The 20053-nt window shown below is 42.6% G+C and overlaps 1 protein-coding gene across 1 annotated transcript in view; it reads right to left on the bottom strand.

Moving 5' to 3' along the window:
• The window catches only part of LOC132587365 (protein spinster homolog 3-like), a 131226-nt gene that overhangs the window by 51202 nt on the left and 59971 nt on the right, over window positions 1-20053 (bottom strand). Inside the window, exons 12-13 of the mRNA XM_060259642.1 lie at window positions 18886-19060; window positions 16744-16801 (exon numbers count right to left, since the gene is read on the bottom strand). Coding sequence (XP_060115625.1) covers window positions 16744-16801; window positions 18886-19060 — 233 coding nt within the window. The remainder of the gene's footprint in view (window positions 1-16743; window positions 16802-18885; window positions 19061-20053) is intronic.

The raw sequence follows: 20053 nt of genomic DNA, 5'->3' as shown, positions 1-20053 counted from the left end.
CCTGGCAGAACAGTGCCATTTTATAGGCCCCTACACAACTGTAGTAAGTCCTGCAGGGCCCTCATTTCAGACGGGAGCACATTCCGCCACGGCCAGGGCAGAGCTAACCATTTGTGAGCTAAGCAAGCCTAGCTTGATAGTAGGGGCTGAGAACTGGGACCCCCCCCCCATACAAAGGAGAACATAGGGTTGTCCAGGGCTTTTTTTGTAGCAAGAACTCCTTTGCATATTAGGCTACAGCCCCCTGATGTAGCCTAATATGCAAATGAGTTCCTGCTACAAAAAAGCCCGTTGCCAGCCTCCAAGTGGTACCTTGTGATCTCCTGGTATTACTATTGATTTCCAGGTTACAGGGATCAGTTCCCCTGGAGAAAATGGCAGCTGCTTTGGAGGGTGGGCTCTGTGGCATCAAACCCTGTTGAGGTCCCTCCCATCCCCAAATTCCACCCTCCTCAGACTCCATCCCCCGAATCTCCAGGTATTTCCCAACCTGGAGCTGGCAACTTTATGAGAACTCTGTCCCAGCTTGTCTTCTAGGCTGTTGTCTTTTGGAAAGAGGAGTCAAGTTGTTGGCTATTGATTCCCCCGCAATCGCTTTACATACACCGACACACGTCTGATAAGGGATTCAATACATAGCAGCTAGGAGTTCACCATCATCATGTTTGTGAGTGTGTGTATGAGGAAGGGAGACTTCACCTCAGTCAAATAAACAGGGACTCACTAAGAAATTAAATTACGGAAATCATTGCCAGTAGATGTAGCAGCGGCCACTAGAATAGATGTCTTTAGAATGGGATTAGACAGGTCTATGGAGCCCATCGATGGCTACTAGCAGTGGGGACTAAAGGGATCTTCCACACCCAGAGGTAATAAACTTCCGAATACCACAGCCAAGAGGCAATATCAGGGGAAGGCGTCAGCTTTTGCATACCATTGGCTGCCTATAGAACCGCTGTATGGCCACCATATGGGACAGGATGCTGCACTAGGTGGACCACTGGTCTGATCCAGCAGGGATCTTTTTATGGTCTTAATGTCTTGATTAAGATGTCATTTGCTATGATATATGCAGCATCTACAAACAGCAAAAGAGTATTTATTTATATATTTGAAATATTTATATCCCACTTTATCCAAGTGGCCTTTGAGAGGGCCTTTCTCTCAAGAATGATTGCTGATATTAAAAGTGCAAAAATAAATCCCTTGAACTAAATTAGCCTTTCTGCAAAACTAGACACTAGCTTCCGTTACAGAGGTCAGCATCTGATGCAATCCTACAGTCGCTTATGGTGTATCAGGATATCCCATTTTCCTCCTGCTTCTCATTTCCCCATACTTCCCAATGGAAGCACTTCCCGCTTGCTTCTCTGTAGAGCATCAAGGGAAACAGAAGAGGCAACAGAAGGAGGGAAATGAAACTTTCCTCTTTTAACAGCATGAAGCTTGCCTCTCTCCAGCCTAAACCAACCAACGAACACAGCATTCCAGGCAAGGAAAGACACTTTCCAATAATCTCGCCAACCTTCACATCTTCTTTGGCATATAGGTTATTTTTCTGGAGCGATTTTATGTGACTCTCCGGGCGTTTTCGCACAGAGCTTACCCCGGAGCGACGTCCCTCTTCACCGCGCAGCATCTGCGCAGATTTCGCACCAACTGCTCCGCAGAACTAGGAAGAGGCGCAAAGAGCCGCGGCTTTTGCGTCGCTAACGTAAACTGGTTTTTAGAGGTTTACATTTGCGACGCAAAAGGCTCGGCACTTCGCGGCTCTTCCTGGTTCTGCGGAGCAGTTGGTGCGAAATCTGCGCAGATGCTGCGCGGTGAAGAGGGACGTCGCTCCGGGGTAAGCTCTGTGCGAAAACGCCCGGAGAGTCACATAAAATCGCTCCAGAAAAATAACCTATATGCCAAAGAAGATGTGAAGGTTGGCGAGATTATTGGAAAGTGTCTTTCCTTGTCTGGAATGCTGTGTTCGTTGGTTGGTTTAGGCTGGAGAGAGGCAAGCTTCATGCTGTTAAAAGAGGAAAGTTTCATTTCCCTCCTTCTGTTGCCTCTTCTGTTTCCCTTGATGCTCTACAGAGAAGCAAGCGGGAAGTGCTTCCATTGGGAAGTATGGGGAAATGAGAAGCAGGAGGAAAATGGGATATCCTGATACACCATAAGCGACTGTAGGATTGCATCAGATGCTGACCTCTGTAACGGAAGCTAGTGTCTAGTTTTGCAGAAAGGCTAAGCTCTGTGCGAAAACGCCCGGAGAGTCACATAAAATCGCTCCAGAAAAACGCCCTCTAGCAGTAACAATTTGTTGTCCTACTGCATGAATGCCTTATTGCCCATGCAGTGGGACAGATCATTCTTGTTGGAAAGCTGCTCAAGTGTAGGGGTTAATGTGTTGAAATAAACACCACACTCAGTCTACTGACCTTAATGCCACCCCCCTCACTAACTTATCTTACAGAGTGATTGTAAAGTTATTGTGAGACTAAAATAGCAGAGGAAGAGAACCACATATGCCACCCTGAACAGTGAGCTCCACGAATGAAGGGTTAGAGAAAAACTTGATAGACATTCCCATTTTAACTTCTCTCTGAAGATCTAATGCGATATAATGGTGGTGAAAGCTCCAAGTGTTTTGCTCCCTGAGGTGTGGCGATAAAAGCAGCATATGTTGTGATCCGCCTTGAGCCCGTTTATGGGGAAAGGTGGAATATAAGCCTACTAAATAAAATAAAAAAATAGAAATCCACAAGTGCCGGCTCCCAAACTCTTGTGGGATTTGTTCTTCTCACATGAGTTCCACGACCATTTCTGGATGCCTGTTGTCATGACCACCGGAAGAGTGGCTAAACTCTCTCAAGTGGAAGAAATCTCATGAGAGTTTGGGACCTGGCCTCCACAACTCGTCATGCTGTTTTGATAGATAGGCCCATCATGGCTACTAAGCCATAGTGATCAAAGGGAACTTCCATATTCTGAGGCAGTAAACTTCTGAACACCTGTGCTAGGAGGCAACCTCAGAGAAGGCCTGGGCTCTCCAGTACAACTGGTTGGCCACTTTATGAAACAGGATGTTGGACTAGCTGGACCATGGGTCTGATTCTGCAGAGGTGTTCATACATTGTGTTTTATTGCCCTAGAGATGCCCCTGCCCATAATGTCTAGTGGGATCTGATTTGGGGTGGTGGATCTATTGCCATTTAGGAAGATTTCATTGCTTTCACCTGTGTCGTATATTCAGAAAGTAACATGCAATTCACCACCTGGATTCGTTTAGCTCTTTTTGCATTAGAGCTGGTAGGTATTTAATGTTTTTATCAAACGTTATGCATTGCCCAGAGTGACCTAGATTGGGCAATCCAGAAATGACGACGATGACGATGATTATTTGATTTACTGGATTTATATCCCGCCCTCCCCGCCGAAGCAGGCTCAGGGCAGCTCACAACAATAAAACAGTAAATCATAGTAACAATACAATTCACTCAATTTAACATTTAAATGACGGCGATGTGCATACAGATGTGCCATCAAGTTGCAGCTGACTTATGGTGACCTCAGCAAGGGATTTTCAAGGCAGGTGAGAAGCAGAAGTGGTTTGCCAGTGCTTTCCTCTGCAGAGACTTCCTTGGTGGTCTCCCATCAGCACCAACCCTGCTTTGATTCTAAGATGTGATGAGACTTTCCCATGCCACCTTCCCTCCCAAGCAAATATTACCCCTGCAGAAGACTATAAGCCCTCTTTCAACCACAGGAAACCAAAACCCAGATTTCGATATATCCTTGTAAATTCTCAGTACTTAGGGTGTGGGTGGGTGGGTGTGTTGAGTAACAGTATATTGTAATTACTGGGGTTCAGGTAGGCAGCCATGTTGCTCTGAAGCAGCAGAACAAGGTTTGAGTCCAGTGGTACCTTTAAGAGCAACAAAGTTTAATTCTGGGTATAAGCTTTCAGGTGCATCTGATCTTTCAGATCTGAAGAAGTGTGCCATGCACACAAAAGCTTATACTCAGAATTAAACGTTGTTGGTCTTAAAGGTGCTGCTGAACTCAAACTTTGTTCTATTATTATTACACTCAAACATTGGGCTTGAAGGCTTTTGACAGCACTGTCATTGGAGGCTTTTGACAGCACTGTCATTGGCTTTTGACAGCACTGTCTTGTAGGAAGCATTGCCAGGACCCCGGGGACTTCCTGTTTGGCTGGAAGACAGTCTGCAGCTCCCTAACAGAGGGGGATTTTATTGTCACTGTTCAGGGTATTAAAGACCCCTGATAAGGTCTATGCTCATTAACCCTAGGCAAGGGTTAACCCAAGACGACTTATCTTCCTTTAATGCTGTTGATATCGAACTGGAGCAGTCAGGGAGCTGACTCCTTCATTTCTTGATGTCCGGCAATGGAATGTCAACCATCGTCTGCAGTGACTCTAAAGTGACTTCGGTCACTTAAGGCTGTTGGAATCCAAGCACGCTAGAAGGACTGATTTTAATTGCAAGAAAATAGCAGCCGGGGGAGTTGAGAACATCTAAAAGGTAGACTCATCATTCTTATCTTCACTCTGAGAGACTTTGAATATAGTTTAAACACTGAGTGGATTAATAACAGACGAAGGCAAAGCATAATTGAATGGAAAAAAAAACTTTTACCTTGTTAAGCTGAGCTCTGCGGCTTTGGATGTGAACAACAGCAAAAAAAAAAAAAACCTTTCAAGATAAGAGTGAAAGTTGGCAATGGGAGGCTGGTGACGCAGAAGAAAGAAAAGAGAGTTGCCGTGTATATATGCCCATAAACTGCAGAACCTAGAATGAACTGAGCTGAGTGGGGGCACAGCAGGAAAAGAATTCAGCTTGGGAAAACTGAACGCCGTAAAAACAATTGCCTTCAAAGATATTTTGGAGAAAGGACATATTGTTGTGAATTTTTGTGGTTGCGGTTTCTTCATGCAGATCAAAAAACTGCGAGATTAGACACGAGATCAGTCTAAGCTGTGACAGGAAGTGAAACTAAAAGGGGCTGGACAATAAATCAGAGCCTATAAGGACAACAAGAGCTGTGACATCCGACCTTTGAACTAGGAAGGAATTGAGTCCAAGACTCAGATCAAGAAAGACGAAGAGAGACCTCTCTAGGCTGGAACTGTACCATAGAGAAATAACGATTGCCATTTTAAAAGGGAGAAAAACTGTCAAAATTGTTAAAATTCAATATCTTTGCTCAGGAAGAAGGGAGAAAAACGAAACTAGTCTCATCTGAAAGAACTGGCTCTAAGCTATTGGATTGGATGCTAAATTCTATGTGGGGATTTTTTTAAGGCTTGGTGATTTTTTATATGTCAGTAGAAAGAACAACACGTGCAAGAGCCCAATCATTTGACAAGATGCAGGCTCAATTTGACGCTCTGGAGGCAAAAATGTTAAAAGCTATGGACAAATTGCATTTGGCAATAAAAAAAGATATTAAAAAAGAAGTTGGAGACCTTAAGAAGGAGATAGAGAATTTTAAGGAAGAGACTCAAAATAAAGTGAAAGAGGTAGAGATGAAAGTGGATACACAGGCCTCTGCCTTGCTAAAAATTCAAGAAAAGGTCATAATACACGACTGTAAGTTGCTGGAGTCACAAGTGCGTCTAAGAGGGGTACCTGAAAAAGAAGACACAGACTTAAAAGGCTATATGGTGGATATCATCACTGAGTACATAGAAGAAGACCCTGACAGATTTAAGAGTATGTTGGAGGGTGCCTACAGAGTCAACTCAGTTTATGCGAAAAATAAAGGTCTGCCAAGAGACATCGTCATAAGATTAAGATCAAAAGAAGTGGCAGAGAAAATTTTGAGGAAAGGGTACCAAAAAGCCTGGGCAATAGAAGGGAGCAGAGTTAAAATAATGAAAGAGCTACCAAGAGAAGTGATCAGCGATAGGAAAAAGTACAAGAAGCTAACCGATCAGTTGCGTGCAGAGGGCACAAGATATAGATGGATAATACCAGAGGGTCTTGGATTTGAACAAAATGGCAAAAGGATTACAATAAGAAGCGAACAAGAGATGCATAGCTTTTTTGAAGAAAATAAAGAACCAACATCATAATGGAGTACAAATTACTATCTTGGAATATAAATGGACTAAATTCACCACAGAAAAGAAGGAGAACATTTCATTGGATTAAAAAGCAAAAATGTAATATAATTTGTTTACAGGAAGTTCATATACAACGCAAGGACAGTAAATTTTTGTGGAATAGAAATTTGGGGTTGGAATTTTTTTCACTAGCAGAGCAAAAGAAAAGAGGGGTGGTTTTTTACATTAAAGAACAACTTGACCCAAAATTAATCTTTAAAGACAAAGAAGGAAGATACATTGCTGTTGAGGTGACGATAGAGGCGAAAAAAACGTTACTACTAGGGCTCTATGCACCCAATGGAGCGAAAGACAAATTCTTTAAAGACATAAATAGACAAATGGACGAAGAGACTTATGACCAGGTATTGATGATGGGTGATTTTAATGGGACAATACAAAATAACCTTGACAGATCAAGTCCAAAGAAGAATGATAAAGAAGGGAAGCTGCCCAATTCTTTCTTTGAGTTGATTAAACAGGAAAATCTAGAAGACATTTGGAGAAAGTTCAACCCTGAGGTAAGAGACTATACATTTTTCTCAGCAAGGCATAATTCTTTTTCCAGAATTGACATGTTGTGGGGTTCCCAAGGCTTGGGCCTCATAACAAAAAAAATTGAGATTCTTCCAAAGGTTTGGGCGGACCATAATCCAATATGCTGGTCAACAAAATTGCAAAGAAAATCAAGAAGATGGAGAATTAATGAGGATTTACTACAAAATAAAGACACTGTATCATTCTTAGAAAAGGAGACTGCAGCATTCTTCCAAATAAATGAAACGGATGATATGGAATATCCAACAGTATGGGACACTTATAAAGCAGTAATGAGGGGTATATTAATTACATTGAATAATAAAGACAAAAGAGCAAGAGAAGAAAGGCTGTCAGCACTGCAAAATGAAATAGATAAAAAAGAAAAGGACTTAAAAAAAAGACCAGGGAAGAAAAAATTAATAAAAGAAATTACGATATTACAATCCCAAGTTAAACATTTGCTGAATAAAGAATTAGAATGGAATTTAAAAAATTTGAAACAGAAATCGTTTGAAAGTGCAAACAAACCTGGTAAATACCTGGCCTGGCAATTAAAAAAAAGGAAAGAAAATAAGACTATAAATAAAATCATGGCAAATGGGAAAACAGTAGTGGATCAAGAAGGAATTAAAAGAGAATTCTTTAAATACTATGCAAATTTATTCAAGGGTGTGAATGTAAGTAAAGAAAAAGTGGAAGAGTATCTACGAAACATTCAGGTGGCACCTTTGACGGAACATATGAAAAAGATATTAAATGACCCAATAGAGAAAATTGAAATAGAAGCAGCAATAAAAGCAATGCAAGAGGGTAAAGCTCCAGGGCCAGATGGATTCACGTCAAAATTTTACAAATCTCTCAAGGATGAATTAACACCCAAACTGTTGAAGTTGTTAAACACGATAAGAGAAGAAGGGAAAATCCCAAAGACCTGGAGGGAAGCTGTAATCTCTCTGATTCCTAAGGAAGATAAAGATAGCACAAACGTAAAAAATTATAGACCAATCTCATTGTTGAATAATGACTATAAGATCTATACAAGAATTTTAGCAGAGCGACTGAAACAATACCTGACCAACTTTATAAACAAAGACCAAGCGGGATTTCTTCCTAAAAGACAAATAAGGGACAATGTAAGAGCTGTTATTAATGTTGTGGAATACTATGAAAAGCACCCGGAAAAAGAAGTGGCCTTATTTTTTGTTGACGCAGAGAAAGCCTTCGACAACTTAAATTGGGACTTTATGTTTGCGGTAATGGAAAAAATTAATTTAGGGGAACAATTTATAAAAATGACAAGAGCAATATATACAGATCAGCATGCAAAATTGTGTATAAATGCAGACCTTACCAAAGAATTGAAAGTGAGTAAAGGAACAAGGCAAGGATGCCCGCTATCACCATTGTTGTTTATAATGACTCTTGAAATTTTGTTACAACAAATTCAAAAAGATGAAAAAATAGAAGGTCTAAAAATTAGAAGATTCTCTTATAAATATAAAGCTTTTGCAGATGATATAGTGTTCATAATGGAGAATCCGGTTCAAGTGTCACCACTGCTGTTAGCTAAGATAAAAGAATACGGAGAACTAGCAGGATTATACATAAATAAGGAGAAATCGAAATTCCTCTGTAAAAACATGCAACCAAATAAAACAAACGAACTACAAAAGGTGACAGGTTGTGAAGTCACAACCAAAGTTAGGTACCTTGGAATAGAGATAACAATGAAGAACATTGATTTATACAAAAACAATTATGAAAAACTGTGGTGTAAGATGGACAAAGATTTGATGAAATGGAATAAACTCAACTTGTCCTTACTGGGCAGGATAGCTGCAATCAAAATGAATATTTTGCCAAGGATAATGTATTTGTTTCAAACCATCCCGATTGTAAAAGAAGCAAAACAATTCAACAAATGGCAAAGGAAAATCTCTGATTTCATTTGGGCCGGAAAGAAACCAAGGATAAAGATGAAGATCTTAACGGATGCCAAAGAGAGAGGAGGTTTTCAACTTCCCGATCTAAGATTATACCACGATGCAGTTTGTTTGACATGGATAAAAGATTGGATAATGCTGTTAGATAAAAAACCTTTGTGGTTAGAAGCTCACGGAAATAGATTCGGCTGGCATGCATACATGTATTATGGGAAGAATAAAATGGATGGTTTTTTCTCTCACCACTATGTCAGAAATACATTACTAAATACTTGGATAAAATACAAGAAATACGGGGACGAGAGAAAACCATTATGGATAGTGCCAGCAGAAGTAATAAAAATAACAGCTGATTCTGAAGAAAAAAGAGAAATGTCATATAACCAACTGCTTAAGATTCAAGGAGACAAAATTGAATTAAAAACCTCAGAAGAGCTAAATAACAATTATGATTGGTTTCAAATGCAACAAATTAAAAGTTTGATGGAAAATGACATAAAATCAGAGGGGATTAGACGAGAACAAACAGAACTGGAAAGAGTCCTGTTAGGTGACAATGAAAAATTGATATCAAAAGTATATAAGTTATTATTGAAATGGTCTACAGAAGAAGAAGTAGTAAAGTCTCAAATGGTCAAATGGGCAATTAATGTGAATAGAGAAATACAAATGGAAACATGGGAGCACCTCTGGAAGAACTCAATGAAGATATCAACTTGTCAAAGCATTAAGGAGAACTGTTTTAAAATGATGTATAGGTGGTATATGACTCCGAAAAAATTGGCTAAGATAAGTAAGAAAATGTCGGATAGATGTTGGAAATGTAAAAAACATGAAGGTTCTTTCTTCCATATGTGGTGGACATGTGAAAGAGCGAAAGAATTCTGGAAGATGATACAACAAGAAATCACCAAAATTTTGGGCTATGATTTTAAGAAAATTGCAGAGACGTTTTTACTTGGATTACAATTAGAAAAATACCCAAAAGAAGACAGGACTTTAATTTGGTACCTGTTATCAGCTGCTAGGACTTTGTACGCGCAGCTTTGGAAGCAAGAAAAAATACCAGAGAAATGGGAATGGACCATGAAAGTTTTATCGTGGTGTGAAATGGACAAATTAACCAGAACACTAAGAGACTATGATTTAGAGATATTCAAAAGGGAGTGGAGAAAATTTAAAGGATATATGGAGAAAACTTGGAAAGTAAAGAAATATTGGACATTTTTTTAGTTGTAAGAATATATATACGGAACTTTGAGCAATCAGAAGTGCCTTTAGTATGGATTTGAACTTATAACCTCGGGGAAGTCAACATTGGAGGGAGGGGGGATGGAAATGTCATATGGGTTAATGTGAAAAAAAAAGAAAAAAATTAAGAAATAGATAAGCTTTGTAACCATATGCTACCAATAAATTGTTTAAAACGCATTGCCAGGACCCCCAGTGCTCGGGGCTTGGAAAAAATACAACCCAAGTACAACCTTGAAGGAAGATGTACAGATGGAATAGTATCAATGAGGAACAAACTTGCTCCCCCCCTTTTTCTTTTTCTCTTTTCACATATAATTGTTCATACAAAAAAAAAAAAAAAGCTTCAACAATATATTTGGAGGGGGGGTAGAGAAAGCCTTTTGCAGAAAGACGCTTTAACAGGGATTGTGAACCACGATTGCGCCAGGCAGTCTGAATGAAAGGATGTCTTGGAAGGCTAGGCTCTTTGACAGGAGACAAAGGAACAGAAAACGAGTGTCCCAAAGACTCTCCTTGAGCTCTCAGTGATTTATAAGGCTTCTTTTTCATTGCTATTGTAAGGATCCTGAGGATTTGGAGACGTTCCGATTATTATTTTTAATTTATCTCTCTCTATCCCACTTTTCAGCCAAAAATTGGCTCCCAAAGTGGGGCACAGGAATCCAAATCAATTCAAGTTCAATACAAAATGCCCAGGGTGGGAGGAGGCAGTGTTAGGGTTGCCAACTCTGGGTTCAGGAACACCTGGACCAATTTCGCACTAGGGCTTGTTCCGGGTGGAGAGCCCTTTTGCCCCTGGCACGTCTCTTGGTTTTCTCACAAGCTGCTCCACAGCTGCGAGTTGGCCTGCCACTTTTCCGCAGCAAGCAGAAACCGCTTGTAAGAGGATCTCGCTTGCTGCTGAAAAGCGGATGCCAACTCACAGCTCCAGGGCAGATTGTGCGAAAACCAAGAAAAGTGCCGGGAGCAAAAGGGCTCTCCACCCAGAACAAGCGTAGTGCAAAATCAGTCCTGGAAATTTGAGGGTGGGGTTTAGGAGCAGAGGTACCTTGGTGGGGTCTAATGCCATACAGTTTACCTTCCAAATCAGCCGTTTTCTTCAGGTGAAGTTGAATAAATATTTTAAATAGATAAACAAAAAAGCAATCTAGATTGTCTGGAGAGCAGCTATAATTCTGGGAGATCTCCAACCGCCTCCAGATCTCTGGAGGCTGGCAACCCTACTTTGCTCTGCTGATTCCTCTGATGGTCCCATTGTCTGCAGCTGGAAACTGGTGGGACGGAATTGGTAATAGGACATTACCTTTCCACAGGTCGTGTAAGGCAGAGATGTTCTGCCAGGCTTTTGGTTGAGGACAGCAAGTAATCCGGCACTCACAGGTTTCCCCTCCCCCCCTCCCACCCTTACCCTTGGAGGCTTTGGGGAGTTCCAATTTTCTATTCAAATTATTCATCACCTTGGAATTGCTTTTTACTTATGACTCTGTACTGTGTTTTGACCAGCAGGGACTAATTTGCATATTAGGCCACATCCCTTGACATCACCATTGCTTCACACAGGGCTTTCTTATAGAAAAAAGCCCATCAGGAACTTATTTGCATATTAGGCCACACCCCCAACACCAAGCCAGCTGAAACTGCATTCTTGTGTGTTCCTACTAAAAAAAAAGCCCTGGTTTTAACAGCTGGTCAACTTTAACCTGGGTTATGGTGGTGTTTTTTTTTCCTGTTGCAAACTGCCCTGAGCCCTGTTTGCAGGGGGTGTGGGGGGGAAGGTAAAGGTAGTCCCCTGTGCAAGCACCAGTCATTTCCGACTCTGGGGTGACATTGCATCATGACGTTTTCATGGCAGACTTTTTACCGGGTGGTTTGCCTTTGCCTTCCCCAGTCATCTACACTTTCCCCCCAGCAAGCTGGGTACTCATTTTACCAACCTTGGAAGGATGGAAGGCTGAGTCAACTTTGAGCCGGCTACTTGAACCCAGCTTCCACCAGGATCGAACTCAGGTCGTGAGCAGAGAGTTTGGACTGCAGTACTGCAGCTTTTTTTGTAAGAGCCCTGTGGCGCAGAGTGGTAAAGTTGCAGTACTGCAGTCGGAGCCCCTCTGCTCATGACCTGAGTTCAATCCCAGCAAAAGCTGGTTCAGATAGCTGGCTCCAGGTTGACTCAGCCTTCCATCCTTCCGAGGTCGGTAAAATGAGTACCCAGCTTGCTGGGGGGAAAGTGTAGATGACTGGGGAAGGCAATGGCAAACCACCCTGTAAAAAGTCTGCCGTGAAAACATTGTGAAAGCAATGTCACCCCAGAGTCGAAAACGACTGGTGCTAGCACAGGGGACTACCTTTACCTTTACTGCAGCTTTACCACTCTGCACCACGGGTCTCTGCTTGCAGGGAAGGATGGCCTAAAAGTCTAATCAATCAATTAATCAATCAATCAGTCAATCAATAGCTGTGTCTGGATCCAAGCATGATACCTAGGTTCAACCTTCTCTCCCCTTGATGGAATGAGGGAGCTCTCTGGGCAGGTGGATTGGCTGGGGACTAGAAAACAAAGACTGCTAAATAGAGGCAGTTAGAACAGAGGGACTTGGCTTCACTCTCATAGATAGCTTGTCACCCTGTTTGGAATTTGCAAGGGTTTAGTAATTGCCTCCAAAATGGGCAGTCTGCCAGGCACATGTGGTTGTTAACTCCATCAGCTTGGGAGCATTGGGTGCTTAGTATGGAAAGGAGTAACATCCGTGGCATAAGCTGGGTTCAGCAAGGTGCTGGGAACCTGTGCTGAATGAGAAGAGCTTATAAATTCATTCCTTGGCTGTTCCCTGCCAAATTGCTAGTGATTCATCCAATTCAGAGGTGTGCAAGAAACAACTCAGGGTACTAGACAAAGGAGCTTCAGATGGAAGCTGGGGGAGCATAAACACCTTGGGCTTTTTTTGTAGCAGGAACTCTTTTGCATATTAGGCCACACCCACCCGATGTAGCCAATCTTCCAAGAGCTTACAGTAGAGCCTGTACGAAGAGCCCTGTAAGCTCTTGGAGGATTGGCTGCATCGGGGGGTGTAGCCTAATAGGCAAAGGAGTTCCTGCTACAAAAAAAGCCCTCCCCATATGTGCTCATGGACCAATTGTGGTCTTCTGATTGCCAATGTCCAGTTGTTCCCCTGCTTAAGGTAGCGTGTTTGGCATTTACAAATGGCCATTCTTTTTCTATAGTCTCTCTCTCTCCCCCCACACACCTTATTTCTCAGCATTGTTTTGGAATGGGTCTGCAGTGCCACCAGCTCAGAGAAACCAGCACTCCGCTGCCAGAGAGTTGCCATCTAGGTCAACCAACGTGCTCTCATTTCATCGAAGGGGCCTGTTCAAGCTATTTGGAGGGGGAAGGAACTGCGAAATAATTGAAAACTTCACCTGTTCCGGCTCAGCTATTAGCCGATCCCTCTGGGAGCGCACTTAATTAGCCTCTCCACAGTGCCTAATTCAGTGGAGACCCCCTCCAAGAGCTTCTTAATCAGGTCTCAATAAACGACACCAGCAAACGGGAGCGTTTCATAAAGCAGAGGACTGCCGCACAGCTTGCCCTGTTATAGATACGGAACGGCGTGGACCACAAGGACACATTCATACTCAGTACTGTTTCCCATTCTTCCTTTATATGACCCTCCTTGGTTCCTTCTTAGTAGGAGCAAAAGCAGCATTGTTTTACAAAAGTCAAGGGGGAAACTGGCTCTACCTCTGTGGCCCCCAGTGCTGCTGATGTAGAGTAGGGGTTCCCGACCTTTTTGAGTCTGTGTGAACCATGGAAATTTTGACAGAGTGGTGGGTGCAATCACAAAATCGCTGCCACAGGAGGCTGAGCCAACCACAAAATGTCAGGCAGTGAGGTCATGCATGATTCTGATCGTAACTCTTTAACAAGTCTTCCAAAATGAACACATTGCTCAAAAAATATTTTTCAGATAGAAACATTGTGTGACAAGGTAACTGTGAGATCACAAAACCACAATATTTGAACTGATGTGATGTTTATAAGTCTTCATGTAGGTTTGTCTTTGAAACTATGTAGCACTATGCATCACGGCTTGCTTTTTGAGTCTCTGGTATATCAATTTATTTTACATAACATTTAAAATTTTTACGTAAGATTTGAAAATTTGGTACAACTATTTATAACAGGCTTCTAAATGTACCAGTGCAAGGTTGTTCGTGGCCAATGAAGACAGAAGCCATGATATTTGTTCTTTGACGTGACATCATACTACATATTGCGCCAATTCGCTTCTGAATTTCTGTCATCTAAATAAACCTGCACAAGGTTGTTCATGACTGATGAAGATTCATACATCAAAACAGGATTGAGCTGGCATCCTGTCAAATTATTGCTATTGTTTTTTGTGATTATAATAATCTTTTTTCAATTTTTTGTAATTTTTGAACTATATATGCACCTTCAGCATTCCTTTCGATACATTCTGTAATTAGACCTCTGGTAAGAAAGGAAAAGGAAAGGTCCCCTGTGCAAGCACCGGTCGTTTCTGACTGGGGTGATGTCGCTTTCACAATGTTTTCATGGAAGACTTTTTACGGGGTGGTTTGCCATTGCCTTCCCCAGTCATCTACCTCTGATAATACCCCCTTTTTTCTGTTATTCAGAGGTTTTCTGTCTTTTTTATCATTATCAGAGACATTACATTTCCTTGGTGTAGTAGTTAACAATGGCAGACTCTAACTTAGAGAACTGAGTTTGATTTACCTCTCCTCCACCTGCAGCCAGCTAGGTGACCTTGGGTTAGCCCCAATTCTCTCAGAGCTGTTCTCTCATGAGCAGTTGTCAAAAGAGCTCTTTCAGCCCCACCTACCTCTCAGGCTGTCTGTTGTGGGGAGAGGAAGGGAAAGAGATTGTAAGAGTGCTCTGAAGACTCCTAGAGAAGGGCAGGGTATAAATCCAACTCCTCCTTTTTCTTGGATTCTAAAATTGTGCTATGGGGCTATTTAAGATTTGCCATTCTGCTAGATCAGGGGTGTCAAGCATGCAGCTCAGGGGCCAAAACAGGCCCCCAGAGGGCTCCTATCAGGCCCCCAAGTGACTGGCTCTGTCTGCTTCTTTCTCCCTCTCTTGCTTCCTTCTGCATTACAGCTTGCTTTGCAAGGCTCTCTCAATTGCAGAGCTTTTGAGCCAAGCCTCTCTTTTTTCTATTAGCTGAGGCTCCTCTCCCTCCTGGTCCCCTAGGAAGGGAGGAAAGAGCCAGAGCTTTCTTTGTCCAGTTCCCTGGATCCCATGGGAGAAATACAAAGAAAGCACCTTTAAGACCAATGAGCGCTAAAGTTTTAAGCATGTTTGAAGTTTTAAAAAATCTTTAATTATGTTTGCGTCCTTTATAACGTTTATATCTCTGCTACCTTATCTTAAAAAGGTACACACAAGGCCTGGCCCGACATGGCCCAGCCTGCCCCAAACAAGATATTTATGTCAGATTCGGCCCTCATAACAAAATGAGTTTGACACCCCTGTAAGATGATGACAAGTTGATTGTCTAGCAACAGCAGTAAGAAATGAGGAATATGTGTTGCACAGAGTTAGAACTTTCCTTTTGTGTGCCAACCATGCAAGTCTTTGATACAAGCCTTGCTGTGATCCTCCCTATCTGTTGAAGACATTTCCATGCCGCCTCTGTGGAGATCTCCTGAAAGCAGCTTACAATAAAGGATGAAACAAAATGTAAAATGGAAATTAAAACAATCAGTCCACAAAACTCTTCAATAAAAGACACCCCTGCCAGCCGTAAAACCATCCCCTTCTATAGTTTATAAAACCCACAGAATGGTGATGGTATTAATAGCATTTTTTTCTTAGGGAAAAAATAGCTAAGGAAGGACATGATAGAACAGGGGTAGCCAGACTTGCTTAACATGAGAGTCACATCGAATAAACGTCAGATGTTTGAGAGCTGCAAGACATGAACATCGAATGTTTGAGAGCCACAAGGAAGGAAGGAAGGAAGGAAGGAAGGAAGGAAAATAGATGGATGAGGGTGAGAGAGGCAGAAAGAAAGCAACTTTAACTTTAAATGCATTCTCCAAGCTGCCAACTGGCTTGACTTGGAGACATAATTTAAAGAGACAAATGCGTTCTCCAAGCCAGCTGATGGGGCAGTGGGGGCTTCAAGAGCCACACAATACGTGTGGCTCCCAAGCCACAGTTTGGCCACCCCTGCGATAAAGGTTTATAACAGGGGTGGCCAACGGTAGCTCTCCAGATGTTTTTTGCCTACAACTCCCATCAGCCCCGACCAGCATGGCCAATGACTGGGGCTGATGGGAGTTGTAGGCAAAAAACATCTGGAGAGCTACCGTTGGCCACCCCTGGTTTATACAATTATGGACAGTATGAAGTGAATGGTGCCAGTGGTCCATTTGGCATACTATTTGGTTCCTGGACTTGCCATCCATTAGCTCCAGCTGTGGTCTTTCTCGGCCAGGCTACTTGAGATCTTTTTTTTTTTTAAACCTAGAGGGCCTAAGAGTTAAATGCAGAACATTCTCCCTGTAAAGTGTGGACTCCACCACAGATTTGCAGACCCCTGCAGAAGGCGCCATCTTATAGCTTCAAGAGGACTTAGTTGAAAAATATCATTTTCTGTGGCTCGATATCTTGTATCTGAAAATATCTGTCCTTGCTTGGACTGCTCTCCATCCTGGGCTTCTGTAGTCCCCGGATTCTTTGGCAACCTCCTCTGCCAGTTTTACAGACGCAGATGGAGGCTCGCTGTATGATTCAGAGCACGTTTTAAATGCCACCCAGACAAGTCAGTCCCCAGAAGGCTGTGTTGATCTTCAGACATTTTCTTCCAGTTGACCAAGGGGAGTGGGCTGTTCTCTTACTTTTCAGGAAGTTCAGGCAGCTGTTTTTCATGTGAGAGGTAACCTTTGTTCTCGGTACCTGTAAACAGAGCCCACCAGGTTAGAAAAGACTTGTAAGAAAGGGATCAATCATGGCTGTTTCTTAAAGTGGGTTCTGTTCTTCATGGAAACCTTCAAAGAAGGGCTAGTATAACCATTGGACTGGTACGCTTTAGAGCAAGGGTGTCAAACGTACAGCCCAAAGGCTGGATCAGGCCCCTGGAGGGCTCCTATCAGGCCCTGAAGCAACTCACTATCACCTGCTTCCTTCCCTCTCTCTTGCTTCCTTCTGCATCACAGCTTGCTTTGCCAGGCTTGCTCAATCAATTGCACAGGAGCTACAGAGCAAAGCCTGTATTTTCTCCATTGGCTGACCAGCACAAGAAGCAACATGCACAAAAGCTTGCAATGCCCAGCCATTTCATGTTTTCCCCTGGGTCTTAGGCTCAAAGCATTGACCATGAGATTTCTGTAATGAATGTCAATAAATCAAAAGTAGGTTTGCAACTTACAGAGACACATCCGGACAACACCATACTCATGATTGCTACAGCACAGACATTGTCTCCAGATTTTGATGCAGTAATTCAGAGCAAGAGGTGTCAGTTATCAGAAACTGTTAAATAAACATTATATTGCAAGAGTGCTAATCTTTTAAGCATTTTTAAGGTTTTTTTTAATCTTTATTTGTGTTTGTCTGTGTCCTTTATAAAGTTTATCTCTCTACTACGCGGCATTACATTTTATTACATGTGTGGCTCGGCCCAACAAGGTCTCACTTCCAACCCTCATAACAAATGAGTTTGACACCCCTGCTTCAGAGTTTTAGATCATGGGTGTTTTTACATTCAGTTTGATCCAGAGTTTTAGAGTCTTCAAATCGCCTGCCACCGTTCCAGTTTAATTATTTTCCTTTTACACTGGTGGATTTGCTCTGCTCATTTTGTGTAGCCAAACTTCTATATTTCCTGCTGAAAGCGTTTCAGTTTTGGGGGGGGGCGGGGTCTCTGATCAGAGGGCAGACAGAATACCAGTGCTTAGTTAAATGTATACGATTGCTTGGAAATCATGTCAACTGCAAAAACAATACAAATTTAAATTACAAGATGAGGCAAGCAATGATATGTAAAAATTTCAAGTGCTGTCAGTTCTCATGCAAATTACAGCACCTTGTGGCTTTTGGAGTCTTTTAAAACCCATGAAAACTTCTACAATACAAGTTTGAAACGCCTGTAGAGAAATGACCAAATCAAACATTGCAGCAGCAGCACCAGCACTCATCTCACTGAAACAAATGCAGATGCTTTGGGCAGCAACGATGCAAAACAGTTGTGAGAACGTTAGGTAATGTAAAAGGTGAGTTTCCAACGCGGTGATAGAGAGTCACAAACTGTCAGTGTAAAAACACCCCATATCAAGGTTTCCTACACAAATTTGCTGTTCTTGGGTCCTTCCCTGGCTCTGTCCTTGGTCCTGTCCAACAGACTGATATGACTTAATAATTAGAATGTCAGACTACGACTTGGGACAACCAAGTTTGAATCCTTGCTGTGCCATGCTGCTGGGGGGTGGGGGGTGGGGCTTAGGCCACTGTAGTCTTTTATCCTACCCCATAATTTTTTGTAGTGAGGCTAAAGTGTAGGATGAGAGAATGATTTGATAAATTATAATAATTATCATATGGCTGTGGGTGTAGCATAGGAAGGAAATCTGATAATTGTCTGACAGCCTGAAACTCTAGCTATTTTGTTGTGAGATAGGTTTGTTTTTGGGGCTGAGAGAATTGTGACTGATCCAAGGTCACCCAGCCGGCTTCATGAAGAGGAGTGCAGACTCAAACCCAGTTCTCCAGGTTAGAGTCTGCTGCTCTTAACCACTGGCTTTTATGATTTAATGAGCTGATTTGAGTCCCATTTAGGGAGTAAAGCAGAATATAAATTTGTTTAAAGGAGCATTTTAAAAGAAACAGAAAATAAGTGGAATTGTCTCAGACCCCAGAATATGAAAGTCCCCATGGTTCACTGGGAGAGCCGTGGCAGTACAATCTACAATAAACCGGCCCAAAGTTTGTAGGACAGATGTACTTTTTCTGCAAAGAGAAACAGAAGCAGCGATAGAAGTAACCTTGAACTGGCATCGCAGCTTTCTCACGGTCTTCTTCTATACGAAATGCCGTCAGGAGGAAGCAGCCTCCACCTACGACGCTAACGAAGGCACACAAGAAAAAGCTGTACTGAAGGCTTCGGAAGGACCATAAGACAGACCACTGTGCCTGGTTCTTCTGGACTCCATCGGAGATCTGGGATTAAAACAATTCACAGCCCTGTCAAGGCTGTCAGTCACAGGTTGACCAAAAGACAGGAGCTGAGCTGGAACCCTTGAAATCCGACTGTCACTGGGAAGCTGAAACCTCCAGAGGCTGCAGTAACTTTACCAGCTATTAGGTTTTGTGTGTGTGTGTGTAAAGTGCCATTAAGTCGCAGCTGACTTATGGTGATCCTGTAGAGTTCACAAGGCAAGAGACTAACAGAGGTGCTTTGCCATTCCCTTCCTCTACATGGCAACCCCAGGCTTCCTGGATGGTCTCCCCTCCAAATACTAACCAGGGCCGACCCTCCTCAGCTTCCATGATCTAACAAGATCAGGCTAGCCTGGGCCATCCAGGTCAGGGCCAGGGATGGAATTCTAGCAGGAGCTCCTTTGCATATTAGGCCACACCCTCTGATGTAGCCAATCCTCCAAGAGCTTACAAGGCTCTTTTTTGTAAGTTCTTGGATGAATGGCTACACCAGGGAGGTGCGGCCTAATATGCAAAGGAGCTCCTGCTAGAATTCCACCCCTGGCCAGGGCTATTTAGGTTAGCAGTCTTTAACCTTCCCAGACCTGGGACCCACAGAGCTGCAAGCGCAGGGCTATCCAAGTCACATGACAGAAAGAGGAGACATTGATGAGCTCATTAGCACCAAGGTCAGTTCTGCAGGCAGTAAACCAAGACTGGGCATCAGTAGGAATGCCACAGTATGAAACAAACCAAGGGAGGAATCCTATCCATGTTGCAGTGATCTTATCTCACCAATCTCACTACTCTTCAACTCTAGAAGGACCCACCGCTCAGCAGGTTGAGCTGTGCAACCTAACAGAAAGGGCCCATGGGCTGAAGACCACTGATGTAGTTGGATCTTGGCTGGATTCAGCAAAGCCATTTGTGTATTGAGCTGTACTGTTTGCAAAACAGCAGTTGAAATCGCTGATAAAAATCCAATACATTGAATACCCATTCACTGCGCAAGTC

The sequence above is a fragment of the Heteronotia binoei genome, chromosome 18 (genome assembly GCF_032191835.1).
Source record: "Heteronotia binoei isolate CCM8104 ecotype False Entrance Well chromosome 18, APGP_CSIRO_Hbin_v1, whole genome shotgun sequence".
NCBI classification, from domain to species: Eukaryota; Metazoa; Chordata; class Lepidosauria; order Squamata; family Gekkonidae; genus Heteronotia; species Heteronotia binoei.
This window is presented reverse-complemented; position numbering and strand designations above follow the sequence as displayed.